The 19,241-nt window shown below is 42.5% G+C and overlaps 1 protein-coding gene across 11 annotated transcripts in view; it reads right to left on the minus strand.

The window, feature by feature from the left end:
• The window catches only part of BCL2L11 (BCL2 like 11), a 47,632-nt gene that overhangs the window by 11,950 nt on the left and 16,441 nt on the right, over window positions 1–19,241 (minus strand). For 9 of the 11 annotated variants that reach the window (XM_045010790.1, XM_045010791.1, XM_045010792.1 and 6 more), the window contains one exon: window positions 10,766–10,878. In XM_045010790.1, coding sequence (XP_044866725.1) covers window positions 10,766–10,878 — 113 coding nt within the window. Of the gene's footprint in view, window positions 1–9,162; window positions 9,251–10,765; window positions 10,879–19,241 lie in introns of those variants that run through there. The other 2 variants (XM_045010794.1, XM_045010793.1) reach the window with 1 other exon arrangement.

Consider the following 19,241-nt stretch of genomic DNA (forward strand, 5'->3'; position numbering starts at 1 on the left):
ATTGTTTTGCCTGTATCATCTGCATCTACACTAGCAGGGTTTGCCAGTACCAGTAGACCCGGGTCTCGGCAGCCACCATCCCAATTCTAATCACTCAAATAAGGGAGGTTATTTTCAAGCACCAAAACTGTGCAGAGATGTACAGCTCTTTACCCATTCATTATCAAAGTGTTTGGTCACTACTGATTTAAGGAACCTCTAAAAGTAGGGCCAAAATTTAGTTTTGATATTTTAAGTTTAAAAGACATAAGAACATTCTTCTCCAAGGCTGGAGATGAGAAAGCAGCAGCATTGTGCTTGCAAAGCAGAAAGTGAAACTGACCAGAGTAGTTTCACTCTTCAAGCAGACTGAAGTGCAAACAAGGAACAGCACAAATGGCAAGAATTCTTTCACTTTTAATACTATAATACTTTTAATACTATAAGGCAGGTAGGAATGGTTTTAAAATACAAATTTTCAACTTGGGAAAAGGTGCAACCAGAGCCATCTGATCCATAGGATGGACCAGAACCACCACCCCAGGCCCCGCACTTTGGGACGCGGGGTCCAGGGTGGTCTGAGGGGTTAGCAGGGGAGCCCGGCGCTGGCAGCAGTGAGCGACCCGGCCCTAGCCCGCTCTGCTGGCTCCCGGCATCACTCAGGGGCTTGGGGGAAGGGGTGGAATGGGGTGGGGAGGGCGCAGAGCAGGGAAGGGGCTTGGGGTGGAATGGGGGCAGAAAGAGGCGAGGCGGAGTGAGGGCAGGGCCTGGGGTTGGAGGGGGGGGGGGGGTTTGTCTCAGGCTCTGCACCCCCTAGGGGCTGCCCTGGGTGCAACTCCCAGTTGCCTTACACCAGTGGCTCTCAACCTTTCCTGATTATTGTACCAGGAATCTGATTCATCTTCCCTACCCCCAAGTTACACCTCACTTAAGATCTATTTGCTTATAAAATCAGACATAATACAAGTGTCACTGCACACTATTACTGAAAAATTGCTGACGTTCTCAAATAAATCAATTGGAATATAAATATCGTCCTTACACTTCAGTGTACAGTCTGTCAAGCAGTATCAACAAAGCACTGCCTGTATGGAATTTTAGTTTGTACTGACCTAGCTAAGGCTTTTTATGTAGCTTGTTGTAAAATAGGCAAAAATCTCCAGCTGAGTTGATTCCCCCCCAGGAAGACGTATGACTAACCTCAGGGGTATGCGGACCCCTGGGTGAGAACCACATGCACTCTCTCTCTCTCCTGGAATCACACAAGGCCCCTTCATATTTTTAGCCCCTTGGGGTAGGGACCAGCTTTTTGTTGTGTTTGTACAGCGCTGAACAGTGTGGCTCCAGTCTGTGCCTAGCGCCCCAGGCAATGCAGTAATACAAATTGTTATTTTAATTTCCAGCAGGATAAAAGGTGCCTCTTTAGCACGGAGTACCTGACAGCAATCACCAACACACATATTACCTCCTTTCAGCTGAACCTAACAGAACCTCACCAACAGCCCCCCACAAACCCTATGACAGAACTGCCTACCCCCGCTCCCCACCTCAGTCCCATTCAGGCCCCAGCAGATGGAGAAGCTGCACACAGCACACTGAGGCTATGTCTACACCTGCAGAATTTTTGCGCTGTCAGTTTCACCGGTGATAGGGAACTGGCAAAAGAAAAGCCCTGGTTTGTGTCCTCACTCACTTCCACAGGTGTCAGAGAGTGTTCACATTTGCAGCACTTCCATTGCTGAGCACTGAGGGCAGCTATCCCACAGTGCAGCTCTCTCCATTTGGAGGACAGGTCTTGATCATGGGGTGATCATGGGGCATGCTGGGTCCCTGCACTGCCTCCTGTCCCCAGACACTGATGAGCTCCAGTAGCTCAGCACTGATCCAAGCAGGGGATTGTTTGCTCTGTGGAGCAGCCACTGTCTCCTGGCCAGATAAGTGAGCACTTGCCAAGAAACCAGGAAGAGGAGTTTTAAAGTTCCCAGGGGTTTACAGGGGAGGGGGGGGACGTCTGTTTACCTGGCCAGCAGCTCCACTGCTCTGACACCAGAGTGGTCACCTAGGCCCTGTGGGATATCCTGCGGAGGCTAAAAGTTCTGTAAACAGGAAGAATGTGTCTTCACTTGCACATCACCGCAAAAGGATCAGCGTTAAGAGCTGTACACCTCTTGTGGAGGTGGTTTTCTGTTTGCGGTGCAACTTCTGAATTTCACTGCAGAAAGTCATTGGCCAAGTGTAGACGCTCCCATAGTTTTTGTGCAAAAAAGGGACTTTTTGCGCTTTAAATGGCAAGTGTAGACATGCCCTGAAGGTCAGCACATCCAGACTGTTCTCAGACAGGGATGGGGGGGGATGAGGTTTGGGGAGAGCAAGCTCCAATGAGAACACAAAAAGTGCTTGCCTTTCACTGCAGCACATCACATCAAACTCAAAGAAACACTAGGACTCTGAACACTCACCAGAGGACTAAACCTATTAGCTAGGAGCAAAATACCAAACACATCCCACTTGACCTCACCCAGAGAAGTCCATGGTTTCCCAGCAGTTCTCTGGTGGTCCCCCCACCCCGCCAGCTACGAAGTATAAAAGAATAGCTTGAAACGAAGCTATGGACAGAGGGTAAGGAGGAAACACATGGATGACATGGTACATTTGAAGCTCCAGCCAGGGATAACTGGCATGACATGGAGAGCTGCTCTTTCCTCTCCCCTACATGCCTATCTACTTAGAAGGGGACCTCCTCGCTTCTCTTCCTCCCCCCAACTCTCTCCTCACAGAAGGGGGCACTCACTCTTACTGCCCTTCCCCAACCAAGCAAAGCAAGGCAGTGATCTCACCCACCCATCCATCCCCCAACAGCTTGGGGGGAGGGGGCCCTGCACTTTGCTTCTCCACTGATGGCAATCACAGAGTCAGTGGACAAAAGGGACTGTACACATACAGTCAATGCCAACAGCATTTTGCCTAACAGAAAATGCAAGGAATCAAAAGTGCTGAGCCAGTGCGCATTGCTGCACTCTTACACCTGTCTGACCGAGTGCTATTTTTGCACTGATTGTTCACTCGGTCCCCTCTTTCTAACCTCACGACATAACTTCAGACTTTTTGCACCATTAAGAATGTTTAATATCCCTCAATTTACTTCTCAATTTTATACAAAATAAAAACATTTGATCATCCCTCCAAAACAATTCAATGACAAATTAAACTGCAGTCGAAATCTGTGGTATAGCCATGTCTGGTGGTGGCGTTTTGTTCCCCCCGACCCCGAAGCAACAAAAAAAAGCACATCGATTTTTTTTATTTGAGAGCCAATATTGCAATCAGCCCTGTTCAATGGTTACTGTCAATTTCAGACCCATTTGCTATGGTATTAGAACATATATACAACTTTTAAATCTATAAAACATTCTACGCTGGCTTTCAACTGGCAGTGGAGACTGAGTTGAGCACTTTATGCACAAAATTGCATGTTTAAGTTGTAATTTCCCAGATACTCCTCAAAGAAAACAAAGGGCTTAATGACTCAACCACTGAAAAACAATTACATTTCTTCCTACAGTAACAGAAAAGGCTGCAATATGCAAAACAACAACTGTGGCAATATTTAGGAGGAGATAATCCACTGATGTCAGTACCAGTAAGTTTAGGGAACTATGAGCAGACACATTATTCATATGCTCTGAAAGCCCCCAATTTGATGAGACACAGCACTAAAGTTTATGCAGAGTGCACCACACGCCATCTCCAAGGTTCATAAAGACCACACTTTAAGAATTATAGAAATAAAAACATGAACCAATTTTACTCCTCTCCATTTTAAAATATGACCAAGAAAAATTACTAGCAACTACACTCACACAAACCTGAAGAGCTCTGTGTAGTTTGCAAGCTTGTCCTTTTCATCAGCAAAAGTTGGTTCAATAAGAGATATTACCTCATCCACCTTGTCTCTAAAATCTGAGGACCAGCATGGATACAACACTGCATATACCCACATATCACACAAAAGTTTATACCTAGTGTCTTAAATTTCCTTTAACTTGTATAAAGCATTAAAGTTGGCAACTGTAAGGAACTGACAAGGAGGAAAACAAAACAGAAGTTTTAAAAGAAGTATCTTAAGACAGAAGCAGTATCTAGGCCTTGAAAACAAAAAAGTGCATGAGAATCAACAGCTGCAGAGTGAATATAACTAGACTCTAGTCTCTTCTATGCTCTGAAAACTCCTGTTCAGGGTTGTTAAAATGGGAATTTTGGCCTTGCCTAAAAATTTTGCCTCTAGAAAGGGCTACAATACTTTGGATTCTGGGTTGCTCCTCCTCCATTGCTATAGCAGATGTCTATATCTCTTCAGTTAGCAACCTACCTTTGCTCCCTGCAAGGGAAATTGACTGTTTAGCAATCTCCTAATCACAATCTGAGAACCCCTCAGTTACTTTATCACTGTGGAAGGCAGAGAGGTAGTGGCAGGAGAGGGCTGCCAGCTCACCTGCTCTCCACGCACAGGTAACAGCCCCTAGAAAAGCCGCTTGGGCTGAGAACCAAAATGAAAATGCAGAGGCCAGAGGTTCCTAGTGAAAAATACAGCATTGAGGTTCCAAGGATGGACAACCTATGCAGACTTTACCAAATCAGTTCTGCTAACCTGAAAATTCTGGTCACTAAGGGTCTTTCTACCCGTGGCTGCCCATGTCAGCTCACTGGGGCTTGGGCTATAAAACTGCAGTGTAGACGTCCAGTGCTGGGCTGTAGCCTGGGCTCTGGGACCCCAGACATCTGCACTGCAGTTTTACAGCCTGGTAGCCCAAGCCTGAGTTGGCTGAGAAAGGCCAGCTACAGGAGTTTAACTGCAGTGTAGAGATACCCTAAGGGGCAGAATCCTGCAACATGAGCCCTAGGATCACAGATTGCTAAAACATGCCTTCTCTGCATGCTGAGACTTTTCAGTTTGCGATTCTGTTGACAGGCAAAGGAGATGCACTTCAATCCTACCCCAGATTGAGCAATGTGAGAGGATGGCTGTCCTGTTCAGGGACTGCGCACTATAACGGATGCCTGGGCGACTCACCAGTCTACCTGTACATCTCCTGTAGAGCCTGCTAGCTGCATGGCTGCTAAGTTCTGACATCCTTCTCCACCTCTTCTAAGAGAACCCTCTCCTCTCTGTCTGAAGTTCTCCCCTTTAGTTACAGATCAGGGGCCACCACAGCAGAGTCAGTCAGACACCATGTCCTTGAACTGAAACAAGGCTAGGCTCACTGCTCAGAAGTCAAGGACCTATATGTGGTCCTGTCTGGACCACATTTCCTGGGTTTCTGGATAGGAGAGCTGCTTCCCAGCTTGAGACTGACATCGGTGGTGATGATGATGTGACTCTTGCAAGGGCATATCTTTCAATAAATTCCCTGGACAGCTGCCACCACCAGGAGGACTTCTGAGAAGAACAGACATGAAGCTCTGCTGAGTGGGGGAGAACTGATTCAGGGAAGTTCACAGGAGAGGACAGGAGAACCTCCTGGCCTATGGCAACAGTTCTGTGAGCCAGGTCATGACTTCCATTAACTGGGTCTGCATCTCCCTGAGCCTGATGACAATATCCAAAGGAGCCCCCAGATGAGCATGCTTTTGTCTTGGTTTATCAAGTTTGTCTTGTTGAGATGGAGGAAACACTACTGCTAGAACTGCTAACAAAGCTGACTCACTCATTAAAAGCCCCAAGCTGCCAATTATCCAGGTAAAGAATGGGGAGATTTTGTAATGGATAGCTGCAGGCACCACCATCATGATCTCTGAACAACCTCTCAGTGCTAGTGTTAGGCCAAAGAGAAAAATGGAACACTGAAAATGATGAGGATCTGTTGCAAACTGCAGGAATCCTTGATGAGCACTGAGGAAGTCTCCTAAGGTCAAACAGCAGCTGTGATGGACCAAGTGCTTTCTGTTTTGAGTGAACCTGGATGACCGAAGAATTGAGCCGTTTGCGATCTAACACTAATTGGGCCCCTAGCGACCATGTAGAGCCTATATACTATAGAAAGAAGTAAATTCCTAAAAATGTAGCTGGTATTTTGGAATGAGCTGGATTGTTTGGATCTCCAGTAAGTGCTGCACGAAGCCCTGGTCATGGCTGTCCTTTCATCCTGATGGAAGGAGAAGGTATAAATCTACTAATCAACAGGGAAGGAAGAGAACTCCACAGAGTACCCTGCAGATGACTGGTAACACCTATTTTATCCTCTGTAGTAAAGGCTCCCAAAGGGGAAAAAGAAAAAAGGCAGGAAATTTACTTCTCGTTCTTGGCATAAATGGTCAGAGGTAAAGAGTGGTGTCCCTCAGGGGGCTGTACTGGGACCTGTCCTATTTAACATATTCATAAATGATCTGGAAAAAGGGGTAAACAGTGAGGTGGCAAAATTTGCAGATGATATAAAACTACTCAAGATAGTTAAGTCCCAAGCAGACTGCGAAGAGTTACAAAAGGATCTCTCAAAACTAGGTGACTGGGCAACAAAATGGCTGATGAAATTCGATGTTGATAAATGCAAAGTAATGTACATTGGAAAGCAATCTCAACTATACATATAAAATGATGGGGTCTAAATTAGCTGTTACCACTCAAGAAAAAGATGCTGGAGTCATCGTGGATAATTCTCTGAAAACATCCATTCAATGTGTAGCGGCAGTCAAAAAAGCAAACAGAAGGTTGGGAGTCCTTGAGAAAGGGATATATAATAAGACAAAATATTATATTGCCTTTCTATAAATCCATGGAACGCTCATATCTTGAATACTGCCATTTCATATATTTTGGGAGGGAATGCTTTATCGATTTTTCACTCCTTTTGCCTCAGAATTGGTAATTTTTTCAAACCTTGGATAGAAGCACATCTTAAAACTTGTGATATAATGACCAAACATCTCAATCTCTAAAAGCAGAGTCATCACAGCCATTTCAGTTATCACTTGCAGGTGAATGAGGAAAACAGCAGCAGATAAATTTCAGCGTTAACTAACAGAAGGAATAATTTGAACGGCAAGTACTAACTGTTTATTTAGAATTTAACTAACCAATTTAACTAACCATTCAAGAAAGAGGCCAGAGCATTACTGTGGTCAGCTTAAGAAAAGACACGTGCCCATGGTACAGCAACAGTCAAACGGAGCAAACCGATTGTTTGGATGTATAAATGGGATTAAAAATGAAAATTATATAAATTAATTATATAAATTTCCAGTGCCTATCACAACCTTTTTATTTCAATTCTGATTTTCTCTTGAACAGACTACCAATGGGTATTAAAATGTGCTCAAGTCTATTAAAATCTTGTGACATCACACACATTTGAATACAAACCCCTCTAGGAGAAAAACGTTTGCAACAACCCACACAATATACTACTCTGTTTCTTCAAAATGCAGTTAGCACATGACTGAGAATGGGTCCAGTTGAAATACCACAGGATAATTATACTATCTTTACACAGAGCAATAACACTATCCATTACCCTCTAGAAGCCCTATGGATTAATGTGTTTTATCTTTGGTGTCAGGTGACTTGTCAAACTGTTACCATGTTCAACTTATTACACGAAGAGATTCAGCCAGGGTGGATTTTTGTGTAATAAATTGAACATGGTAACAGTTTGACAAGTTGACAATAATTGCAAATTTAAGTGGGCTTTTTTTTTCAAATTTTTTAAATTTTAAATAAAAAACCATTTTAAAATCAAATTTTAGTATATTTTTTCTTTGAAAACCTATTTCAAATTAAATTTGCAATTATGACAACTTATATCTTAAAACAATTAACAATAAATTGGAACAACATTCAAGCACTACATATTTACCACCAATGTTTTTTTTAAAAACAGTTAACTGGTAGAAATCACTGGCTAAGCAAAGTTTGTTAGTGCTGAACCAACTTTTGTCAGAGACTATTTTCATCATTTCAGTCTACTCTTCTAGTTCAGTTCAATGACTAGTTCAAAGTTGAGAAACCAAATGGAAGTTGAAAAAGCAGGAAAGCTTATTTTCCTCATCAAATCTCTGAATAAAAACCAAGATGCGAGAGGATAAGATCTACTAGTTCTGAAACCTCGAAGGACACAGTAACCAGAAACTATCAGTTCCATTCACTCACCACAGATAATACTTAGTTTAATCAGCTAGTTTCAAATGCAAAACATGTTTTGATGAACGTACTCCCCCCCACCTTACATATGCAGCACATTTATTAGCTGTAACTATTTTAGCAATTTTAGAATGCAGAGTTCCGCACAGTTTTAATTTAATTCCAATTTCCATCCAACTGCAATTTGACACAAATTATGCATAAAAATCTAGTAAATTTTTGAACATAAATGTAAAAATTAATAACCTCAATAAATATATGTTAAACTATACAATTGCTTAAATAAATGCACATAGCTGTAGTATATCTCCAAGGCCAGAAGATAGGATGACAAACAATATAGCATGAATGCATCCTGTGAATGTTCTTGTTCAAGATCTGATTCTAACCACAATCAAAGGAGAGATATTATATAATGTAGCACTATATCCAATGAGATGTAGAAAACCTATAGTGGAAAGAAGTCAACAGTAATGACTTCAAAACACATTCTGCCAGTGCATAAACCTCAAAGAAAAAGAAAAATGAGAGAACCAGACCACACATCACAGAATATCCGTTGTGCCAGTGGGTGGAACTAGGACTCCATTACCTCTTTTATGGTGCTACAGCATGTAAAATTGACTTGGTGAAAAGGAATCTCCCTCCCCCCAAAAGGGATAGGATAATCCAGGTAACAAGAAAGAAAGAGTCTTTTCCATCAGCTTGTTCCATTAACAAAACTAAAAGAAAAACAAATTAAAATACTTAGAAAAAGATTTTTCTTCAGATTATGTTAATGTAACTGTGGTATACGCTGCTAAACTCAGTATCTCACACAAAGTACTAGCAACATCGGGAGAGAAATAAGGGTGTACAGAGAACTAGATGACACAGAAGAGAACAGTGAACAGGGCCCAGCGGGTCAAGAGGCAGCCTGGGAGAAGAACAGGTTGCCCTGAGATTGAGACAGTTGAAAGCCTCCAAAATGAAAGTATGGATTCTCTTTTAAAAAAAAATTTTTTTAAATGAATAATCTTGTGTCACTGACTTACCATTCATGGAAGTCAGTTAAAAATCCAAGCAGTTAACATCTCATCTCTCACTTAATCGATAGGGACCTCGGGCACCGGTGCACCTGTCTCCGCTGTTCTCGGCCTGCGGCACACAGCAGGTTAGTCTGCTGAGGGCAGTAACACTTTGGTCTAATTATGCTTGTTGGGTTTAGCATGGGGGTAACTGGGCAGTGTTAGTGACCCGTGATACACAGGTCAGATTAATAAACTGGTCGTCCCTGCTAGCCTTAAACTTTATGACTATGATCTAGTGACACTTGTGCTTAGTGTAGTTCTCCTCTCAAAAGAGTGAAAAGACAAGATAATGGCTAGAAATTGCATGTATAAACATGCAAGCAGTGTAGAATTAATACTGTAAAGCCAAGTTGATCACTTTGACTTAATTCCTTCTAAAAAATAATTGTTAGCTTAGTTTTAGGGTTGATTTGTAATTTCAATTCTATCTACTTTGCCTCATAGACAAAGGCAGAATTGTACAGCATTACAATTGTATGTGCTATTTTTAAAATGGTACCAGTATATTTTAAGATTGAAAAATAAGATGAGAAAAGTTTGAAACACACTGCAGGAGGGGAGCAGAGTTGTGTGCAGGGAAGCACATGTCTGTAGAGGGTGCCTAGGTCAGAGCAGGGCTGTGCTGGAGTGCCAAGGGAGCAGTGGCGAAAGTCCAAGGACTGCCACCTCAGCACTGAGGTAACCGACTGACCCAGAACTATTCCAGCCCAGTTCCTACATCTCCACTCACCACCCATGTCCCCATACCCTGGCTGTTTGCCCTACAGGCATCCCACATATGGCTGCCCACCCCTCATAAGAGCAGAGGAGGAGCAAGAATGTGCCTGGGGAATGAGGAGCAGCGTTTGGGGCGACCTTGGGGGCAACTGGCTGTGAGGTGGGAGGATATGCAGGAGAAGTAACGAGACATATCTTTATATCTTCATCCATTCAGCATCTAAAAAATCTGTCCAACATCACAACACAAACAAAAAATTGTTGCATTATTTTAAAAATATATAAAGCAACCTCTGTCTGAGAGATTCTCAGCCTATGGGTATGTGCATAGTTTGGAGGTTGTGGGAGCAGTGGTGTTTTAGATAAATAAGTAAAAGAAAAGCAAGAGTCACCAGAGCAAGTTTCTTAAAAGGCCCCGTTTTAATGAGTTTTAACTCAAACTAAATTTGCAGGTTTACCTGAAAAACTAAACGTACCCCTCCCCCCCACACACACAATTTTTACTCGCAGATTATGGCCTTGATCCAGCAAAGCACTTAAACATGTTTGAAAGCATTTTGATGGCTCTGGGTACTTTAAATTAGGGAAAGATAGATACACTGTATACATCACAGAGAAGAGGCTGAATCCCAGTTTTAAGTGAAAAATTCAAAATAACTTTCACTATGGAGTCATGACTAGTGCTTCTGTAAGGTAAGTATTACCCACATATACACAAACGTTTGTGTTATGCACATCTCTGTACATTTGGAAACATGAAACATTTGCAACAAGACGTATTTCCAGCAATTATTATAAACCTTTCCCTTTCAAAGTTTGCATGCAAGGAAACAGAAAATTAAAAAATAAAATAAAATAAAGTTACCCTTCTTGGGCAATAGGAAGCATTAAACTCATCTCCAATACGCCGCAGTTCCTGTGCAATCCATATTTCCGGCTGCATGTCTTCACGTATTGAGGGAGATTCCCACCTGGAAGCTGCATTAGAACAAAAATAAAGAGTACTTTGAAATTTCCAAAAGTTACTTGTTGAAATTAAAGTACAATAGGGGAAAAAAAAATCTATTAAACTTATTCTGTCAAAAGTTTGTGGACTAAATTTTTGTGAATGCAGTTTAACAACAAAAACCCTAAGAGTACAATCACTGGAAGCTGCGTAAGACAGCAAGAGAAAATTATTTACCTGCAAGTCTGCTTCTCTGAAGATACCAGGCAATCAGAGTTCTCACTCTTTGGTCTTAGCTTTCTAGTTTGACACAGGTGGATCTACCGCAGCTCTTATAATTTTGATCTGAAGGGCAGCGGTAGTAAGGTAAAACATGAGCCAGACTCATACTAACCTTGCATGCCACCCACAGAGGTAAAACCACTGCCCTCTAAACATTTCAGTCAGTTCCTTTCGTTGAACAGACAGTGAAGCTCACAAAGTAAGAGTTACAAAGGGATCTCACAAAACTGCGTGATCAGGCAACAAAATGGCAGATGAAATTCAGTGTTGATAAAGGCAGAGTAATGCATAATTCCAGCTATACATACAAATGACTGAGGTCTTTATTAGCTGTTACCACTCAAGAAAGATCTTGGAGTCATTATGGACAGTTCTCTGAAAACATCTGTTCTGTATGCAGTGGCAGTCAAAAACACTAACAGAATGTGAGGAATCATTAGGAAAGGTACTAACATGGAAGATATCATAATACCACTGTATATATAGTGATACTGAGACTGAGGCGTGCAAGCCACAAGATACTCTTTAATGTGTCTCCTGCGGCTCTTTGCAGCACAACATTAAAACACTGTGAGATTTAATTATTAACCCATCTAAGTTATTAACTAATCAGAATGCTTTTACTATGTTATTAACCAACTGTAGTTGATAAAATACTTTCAGTCATTTTGCCATGAGAAAAAAAAACACACACACGCTAAATATTTCCCCTCATACTGTTTAAATATGACTATATAGTACTATAGTAAATAAAACAATGAATTCACATTGCTGTGGCTCTTTTGGGTAATGCTGATTACAAATTTGGCTTCTGAACCACTGAGGTCTGAGTATCACTGGTATAAATCCATGGTACCCCCACATCTTGAATACTGCATGCAGTTCTGGTCACCCCATCTCAAAAAGATACATTAGAAATGAGAAAAGTACAGAGAAGGTAAATAAACATTATTAGGGTTAAGGAGCAGCTACCATCCAAGGAGAGAGTAAAAAGGCTGGGACTGATGAGCTTGGAAAAAGAGACAACTAAGGGGGGGGGGAATGATAAAAGTCTATAAAATCATGAATGGTTTAGAGAAAGTGAATAAGGAAGTATATTTACCCCTTCGCACAAGAACCAGGGGTCACCCAATGAAACAAGCAGCAGGGTTTAAAACAAAGAAGCACTTCTTAAATAAATGCAGTTAACCTGTAGAATTCACTGCCAGGGATGTTGTGAAGGCCAAAAGTATAACGGGGTTCAACAAAGAATTAGGTACGTTCATGGATGATAGGTTCATCAATGGCTATTAGCCAGGATGGGCAGGGATCAACCCGATGTTCTGAGGCTCCTTAAACTTCTGATTGCCAGAAGCTGGGACTGGATGACAGGGGATGGCTCACTGGATAACTGGCATGTTCTGTTCGTTCCCTCTGAAGCATCTGGCACCGAACACTGTCAGAAAACAGGTTATTAGGCTACATAGGCCATTGATCTGACCCAGTATGCAGGGCCAGCTCCAGGCACCAGCTCAGCAAGCAGGTGCTTGGGGCGGCCAAGGGGAAGGGGCAGCACGTCGGGCTCTTCGGTGGCAATTCAGCAGCGGGTCCCTCGGTCCCTGTTGGAGGGAGGGACCTACCGCTGAATTGCCGCCGAAGAAGAAAGTGGCGCGGTGGAGCAGGCACTGATCGCGGCTTTTTTTTTTTCCCCCTCCTCCTTCTTCCCACCGCTTGGGGCAGCAAAAACCCTGGAGCCGGCCCTGCCAGTATGGCCATTTTTACATTCTTGTAGTCTTCCAGCTTCAGGCCGGCCAAGCTATAACGGGAAGTCAGACACTAAAATAAAATTTTTTTAAAAAAAGTAAATAATTGGAGATATACCAATCTCCTAGAACTGGAAGGGACCTCGAAAGGTCATTGAGTCCAGCCCCCTGCCTTCACTAACAGGACCAATTTTTGCCCCAGATCCCTAAGTGGCCCCCTCAAGGACTGAACTCCCAGCCCTGAGTTTAGCAGGCCAATGCTCAAACCACTGAGCTATCCCTCCCCCACACTAGAACAGCACTGCCCACACTGATTGGTGTGAAAAACAGCAAGAAGTTGAGTGGACTTCCTAAGGGCTTTAGTCTGCCCCAAATGAAACTCTGAGCCCCACAGACCTTTTGACACTGAGCACATGGAGAAGGGCCTCATGGGGAGGGGAACAGAAGGCATGACAGAAATGTTGGCAGGACGACAAACTCAATGGAGTGGAACTCTCAGACCACTGTGGGGAGGACTCTTCAATGACTCCACAGCACCACCTTAAACCTGGTGTAAACTGGATTGGTCACGACAGCCTGAAGCTCACTCCTGCTGAGAGCTGAAAGGACTCCCAGCAAGAAAGCAACCTTCCATGCAAGATAATTAAGCTCACAGGAACTGAATGGCTCAAAAGAAACTTTCATCAGCTTTGTCAGGGTGACATCATTCTCCCCTAACACTGGGGGCTGTTTAACATGAGGTTTCAAATGTCAAACACTGCCTCAACCTGACCACAAGGATCTCCTAAGCCTCTAATTGGCTTATTTTGAGAGCCTCACCTCCCATATGACAGCACACTGGTCTCCTTTGAATCAGTTCATGATAGGCTAAAATAGCTGCCAAATGTACGTGGATGGAGCTGGCCTTTACATCAGGAGGCAGGCAAGTAGTCTTTCCACATGCATGGAAGGGGAAAAATAAAAAAACAGGAGCTAACTGGGGCCTGAATGCACCACAAACTTCCTTCATTTGTAATTTCAGGGCCTTCTGACAGATGGTTTCCAAGACACCAGAAGGGCCTGAGCCACCTGCTTAGATATCCCATGCCTGCAGAGCTCTACCCTCAGAAGTGCAGCTGCCAGTTTGGGAGAGAGGTACCCTAGTTGTGAGCAATAATCAGAGGTTCTCCCTTCCTGTAAATCATGCATTACATCATATAACAATGCCACTGTTTTAAGAGAGAAACTGGTTTCCCAAAAACATGGTTGGCAGCAGCCTTTTGTTTTAAAACTCAAAACATAAAAAAATTCCTATTATTCTGAACAGCCCAAATGTTTAAGCAATGAAGAAAAATCTTCAAGTGCTCAAAGTGCACTCTCCTCCTAAATTCTAAAAATGTGGTTCAAATCTGACAAAGGGATGCTGTGAAAAAAGCATCACAGGATTATAATTTTTAGTATTTTAATGATTCCCAATCCAAATGTGCTTTGCTTACAAGGAAAAACAAACATTTTACTTACTGATGAGTCCTGCAAATTGAAATGGAATCTCAAAATCAAGTTGGGTTCTTTCTGGCTCAGCCATTAGATACTAGTAAAAGATAGCACAGGACAAATTTTGTTTCCTGACACCTGTGGCAACCCTGTTTTCTGGGAGCAGAATCAAGGTGTATCAGAGGCAGAATTGGCTCTGCAGTTTGTTAGCTGTTCTGTGGGTGTTGTGTGAGACAAAACAAAACCCAACTCACTCTCCCATAGCTGTATTGTTTCTACAAGCTTATCGGTAGTATGAAGCAGCAAAACAAAGCATCACTAAAGTGATCACAAGGAACTCAATGCACACAGAGTGGCGATCTACTGATTACAGTGCCATTTTCCCCAGTCACTTTGCTGAGTAGAACCACATTTAATTAGTTTCTCTGCCTGATGCAGGACACCTCTGCAACTTTCTCTTTTATTCCATCAAGACAACAGTTTTAGGCTTTTAGGTTTCTTGGTCAAATAGTATTGAAATGTCCAATAATAAAGAAAAATCTCATTTTTGTTAACCTAGAAGTTAAAGTACATTGTAGAGATTTGGGGGAGGGATATTTATTTATATCTGCAAATATATTATTATTGTACAAACTAAAGAACTATTCCTCTTAGTTACAGAATTTTAATGTCTTCCTTTTATCAAGAATTTTAACAGAAAAACTAGATCGGGGGAAGGGCGCATTGGCTGCTAAAAGTGTGCTAATACATAATTTTTACATTTTAAAAATATATATGTAGCTGAAAGCTTCGTTACTCATTTTAAGAAACAGAATTTAAAGTGAACATAAAACCGCAATTCTGAAACACATTAGTGAGAGAAATGATCAGCTTTTAACAGAATTTGGTACATGCCACGTTGGAAAACAGATCTATGCTGATTGTCACAATCTGGGTCAAGACATCCTGGGACAGAGAACAGGTGATCTGAACCCCAAAGAATAAGCAACTGAATTAACTGATTGTATACAATATTATTGTACTATAAAAGTGCATTGAGTAAGATAGTACAAAAAATGGTGAGACACTGGTCATGAATATCACTTAGTGATGTAGTACGGGATGTGTATAAAGAGTTATGTGTGCTGGAAATATGTTCTTAAAATATGTTTGGGAGGCAGAGGCTAGATAAGCCTGCCTTAGACAAAGGACTGAATTTACTTATCGGGGGCAAGCTTTGTAAGCCATACCTAATGAAAGTACATTTACATATGAGGTAACCCAAGCAATCAAGCTGTGGAGGAAACAGCTTGGTGAGCTCACCAGGGAGTCTGAACCCCCAGGTGGTTTTCTTGGCTCCTGATGCAAAGACAAAGGACTCTGGGAAATATAAGGGGAGCAAAAAGACATTCTGGTTATCCATCAGGTAGGGGATAAAGGGAACAGCAATCTTTGAGTCTGTGAACATTGGATCCTCTTTCCTCCTAGAGGGCTGGAGATGCTGGTAGCTTGACGTAAGTGAGAAGCTATTTTAGGCAAAGACTACTTGCTAGAATTAAGTTTTAGAAAGCATGTTTTGTTTTTAATGATTTTCTGTTATCTCTGCTTAGTATCACTTAAATCTATGTTCTTTATTAATAAACTTACTCTTAGTTTTGCTATAAATCATCTCAGTGCTGTGTTTTAATGTAGAGTGTGTAGCCTCAGGGAGCCAGGCTAGTGCGTACACCTAATTTCTGAAAGTGTCCAGTGAGGAGGAGTGGATGCTGCACAGAGAAGTCTCTGGAGAACTCTGGAACCGGAGGTTGCTGGTAAGGTAGACAGACTGGTGTGGCAGGGACCTGACACAGTCTAACCTCCAGCACAGCTCTCCCGTTCTGAGGCAGTGTGTTCTGGGTGCCTTGGTTAGAGTGTCACACTGACATAGGATATATTAACTGGAAATATACACAGGGCTTTGGAGCTGTGCTCCAGCTCCACTCCAGCTCCAGACAAAAACCTGCAGCTCCAGCTCCGGGCTCCGCTCCAAAGCCCTGACTATACGCTCAGACAATAAGCAAGCATGACAACACTTTTTTAACCGAGTATTTCACAAACTTGGCTAAAAAAACTAAAAGGAATCACAAGGGAATATACACAGCTTCCAATCTCAAAATATTCAAAGGATTAGTAAGGCAGTAAAAAACGGGGGAGGGGGACAATCATCTAAGTAACTGTCTGGCTCCGGTCTTGCTGGAAAATTTATTTTTGAGCCAAACTAGTATTTGCTTGCTCAGATATATATTTTGTTTTCATGTTGTAGTAGTGACAGACTAGTACCAATCAACCTTCAGCGTGAAGGTTTTATCAGGCACAATTTTATTCATTTTGTTAGCTGCTGAATTTCATTCAGCAAAGTCCTCATGATATTTGATGGGAGCATTTTGGAACTGTGAGAACAACTCAAAGGAGGATGTGGAGGAGAATAAAAACCAACTTACATGAGCCCAACTGGCCTAGGCAATTGCCTTCCCCAGAAGAAGTTACAACTAAACCAATGTAAAAGCAGCAAAGAATCCTGTGGCACCTTATAGACTAACAGACGTTTTGCAGCATGAGCTTTCGTGGGTGAATACCCACTTCGTTGGATGCAAGAACGAACGAAGTGGGCATTCACCCACGAAAGCTCATGCTGCAAAACGTCTGTTAGTCTATAAGGTGCCACAGGATTCTTTGCTGCTTTTACAGAACCAGACTAACACGGCTACCCCTCTGATACTTAAACCAATGTAGTTTCTCAATGCTAAAGAAAAATCAACTTTTCAGCCCAGTGTTAAAACATGTAGTTCAGATACCCTCATGTAACTAAGTTTTTAACCAACTACGTAACAACCACATTAAAAGAAAGTGGAGTGGGAGAAAGGGGTGGGGGGTTAGGGAAAGAAAAAACAAAAACACTGTTTTAGTTCTAGAACCACTTTAAAAGGGGCATTAATGGAATAGTAAAAAGTTAATGGGAGAAAGAATATACATCCCTCTGTTCCAACGTTCTCCCCTAACGGAGGTGTTATGAGCCTTTATATAGGCTTCAAATGATAAAAGCTCAGCAATTCAAGAAATTAGTATCATGGTTAGGTGGCTGAGAGTGAAATCAATCTGAGGTTTTCAGAAAGGACTTTCTGTGGTGCTGCCAAATCACAAAATCAGAAGTGTCAAGTCATAATTAGCCACGCAAGCAGGCAGAGATAAACTCTCAACATTAATTTAACACTTGCTAGCCACCGAATAACTTTCACCATCATCACACAGGAGCAGTACTAGTCATATCATGACACACTGCAGTACTCTAAATCAGAGTGCATCCATGGGGGGGGGGGGGAGAAAAAGGTAACCTATTCGCCCAAGAAACAAGCATCCCAGCAACACAAAAAACAAACAACCCAGACTCATGAAAATATTGTCCCTAATTACAATATCCAGAAATTGGACATTCATCTGATCACCCACCAACACATACAAGATATTCTATTTTCTGCAAAATGTTTTCTGAAGCTGGTAGTGAGCACTTCTACTCTAAGCACTCATCTACACAGGAGATTTTTCCAGTTACTGGATATAACGCAATCGTGTGGGCACTCCTGCTCCAGGATAAGAGTCGCTTTTTTGACTTAGCAGAAACTGCTTCCAAAGCAATATTAAAAAACCCCAAAGGCAGGCATCATCATACTGGAACAACAGTGTCCGCAGGGGAATTAACTGGTGTAACTACATCATTGAAATTCACACCCTCTCTCATGCTGGTAGAGCTTCCCTGCTTAGACAAGCCCTGAGGCCCATAGCTGCAAAGCTACTGGGTCCCTTACTTCCATGTAAGCACTGGCCCAGGACTTGGATAACAATTCTTGTTTTCCAACAGATCTAATGCCAACAGACAACTTATGGAGACACTTGGAGGAACACTGTTCACACTTTTAGGTCTGTTCATTTTTAGTGCCCGTTTAAAAAAAAAAACGATCAAACTTCATGCACACAAATGCAAACAAGACAATCATTTAAGAACTCATATGCTCCTACTTATTCTGCATGTAAGTGATTCTGGACAGGAAAGATCATTGCTGTGATGAGAAAGGATCAGACCAGAAAATGCCTAGGACTTCAGGTGAGGGAATAAGCAGCAGGAAGCACACCAGTTAGAGAAACAGAAATCTTGTTTATTACCAAGTGTACTTATGCAAAAGACAAAAAAATACATAGTCACCTCTACACCGCTATAACGTGACCTGGTATAACACAGGTTCGCATATAGCGCGGTGGCAGCGGGGCTCTGGTGGCACTTTAAAGGGTCCGGGGCTCTGGCTGCTGCGGGGAGCCCCAGGCCCTTTAAGTCACCGCTGGAGCCCTACCGCCGCTACCCCGGGGCTGCAGCAGCGGGACTCAGCTGGCGATTTAAAGGGCCCAGGCTCCCCACAGCGGCCGGAGCCTGGAGCTCTTTAAAATCCCCGCCGGAGCCCTGCCACCACTACCCCGATATAACGGCGTTTCACCTATAACGCAGTAGGGATTTTTGGCTCCCCACGACTGTGTTATATCAGGGTAGAGATGTATTTCTCAGTTTTCCATAAGGCATCAGCTTCGGTTAGAAAGCACAGATGAAACAATATTAACTGTACCACGTCATATCTGTTTACAGTTTACCCTGCGTTCTCCCCACAATCGACACATGCCGTTTTCAGGCTCTTCTTCCTCAATCTTGGTCTTTTTGTTTTGTTTTTACGTAACACTCAGTTTCACTGCAACAGATACAGGCTATTTTCAACTCAGGGGAAAACTATTAGTTAACAAACTAATGTTTTATAGATATTTATTTTTGCAATTTTTAAATAAGCGCCGAGAGAAGGTTAAGAAGGAACCTTAGCTGAGTAAAGAAACCACGTAGTAGG

The sequence above is a fragment of the Mauremys mutica genome, chromosome 3, assembly GCF_020497125.1.
Source record: "Mauremys mutica isolate MM-2020 ecotype Southern chromosome 3, ASM2049712v1, whole genome shotgun sequence".
NCBI classification, from domain to species: domain Eukaryota; kingdom Metazoa; phylum Chordata; order Testudines; family Geoemydidae; genus Mauremys; species Mauremys mutica.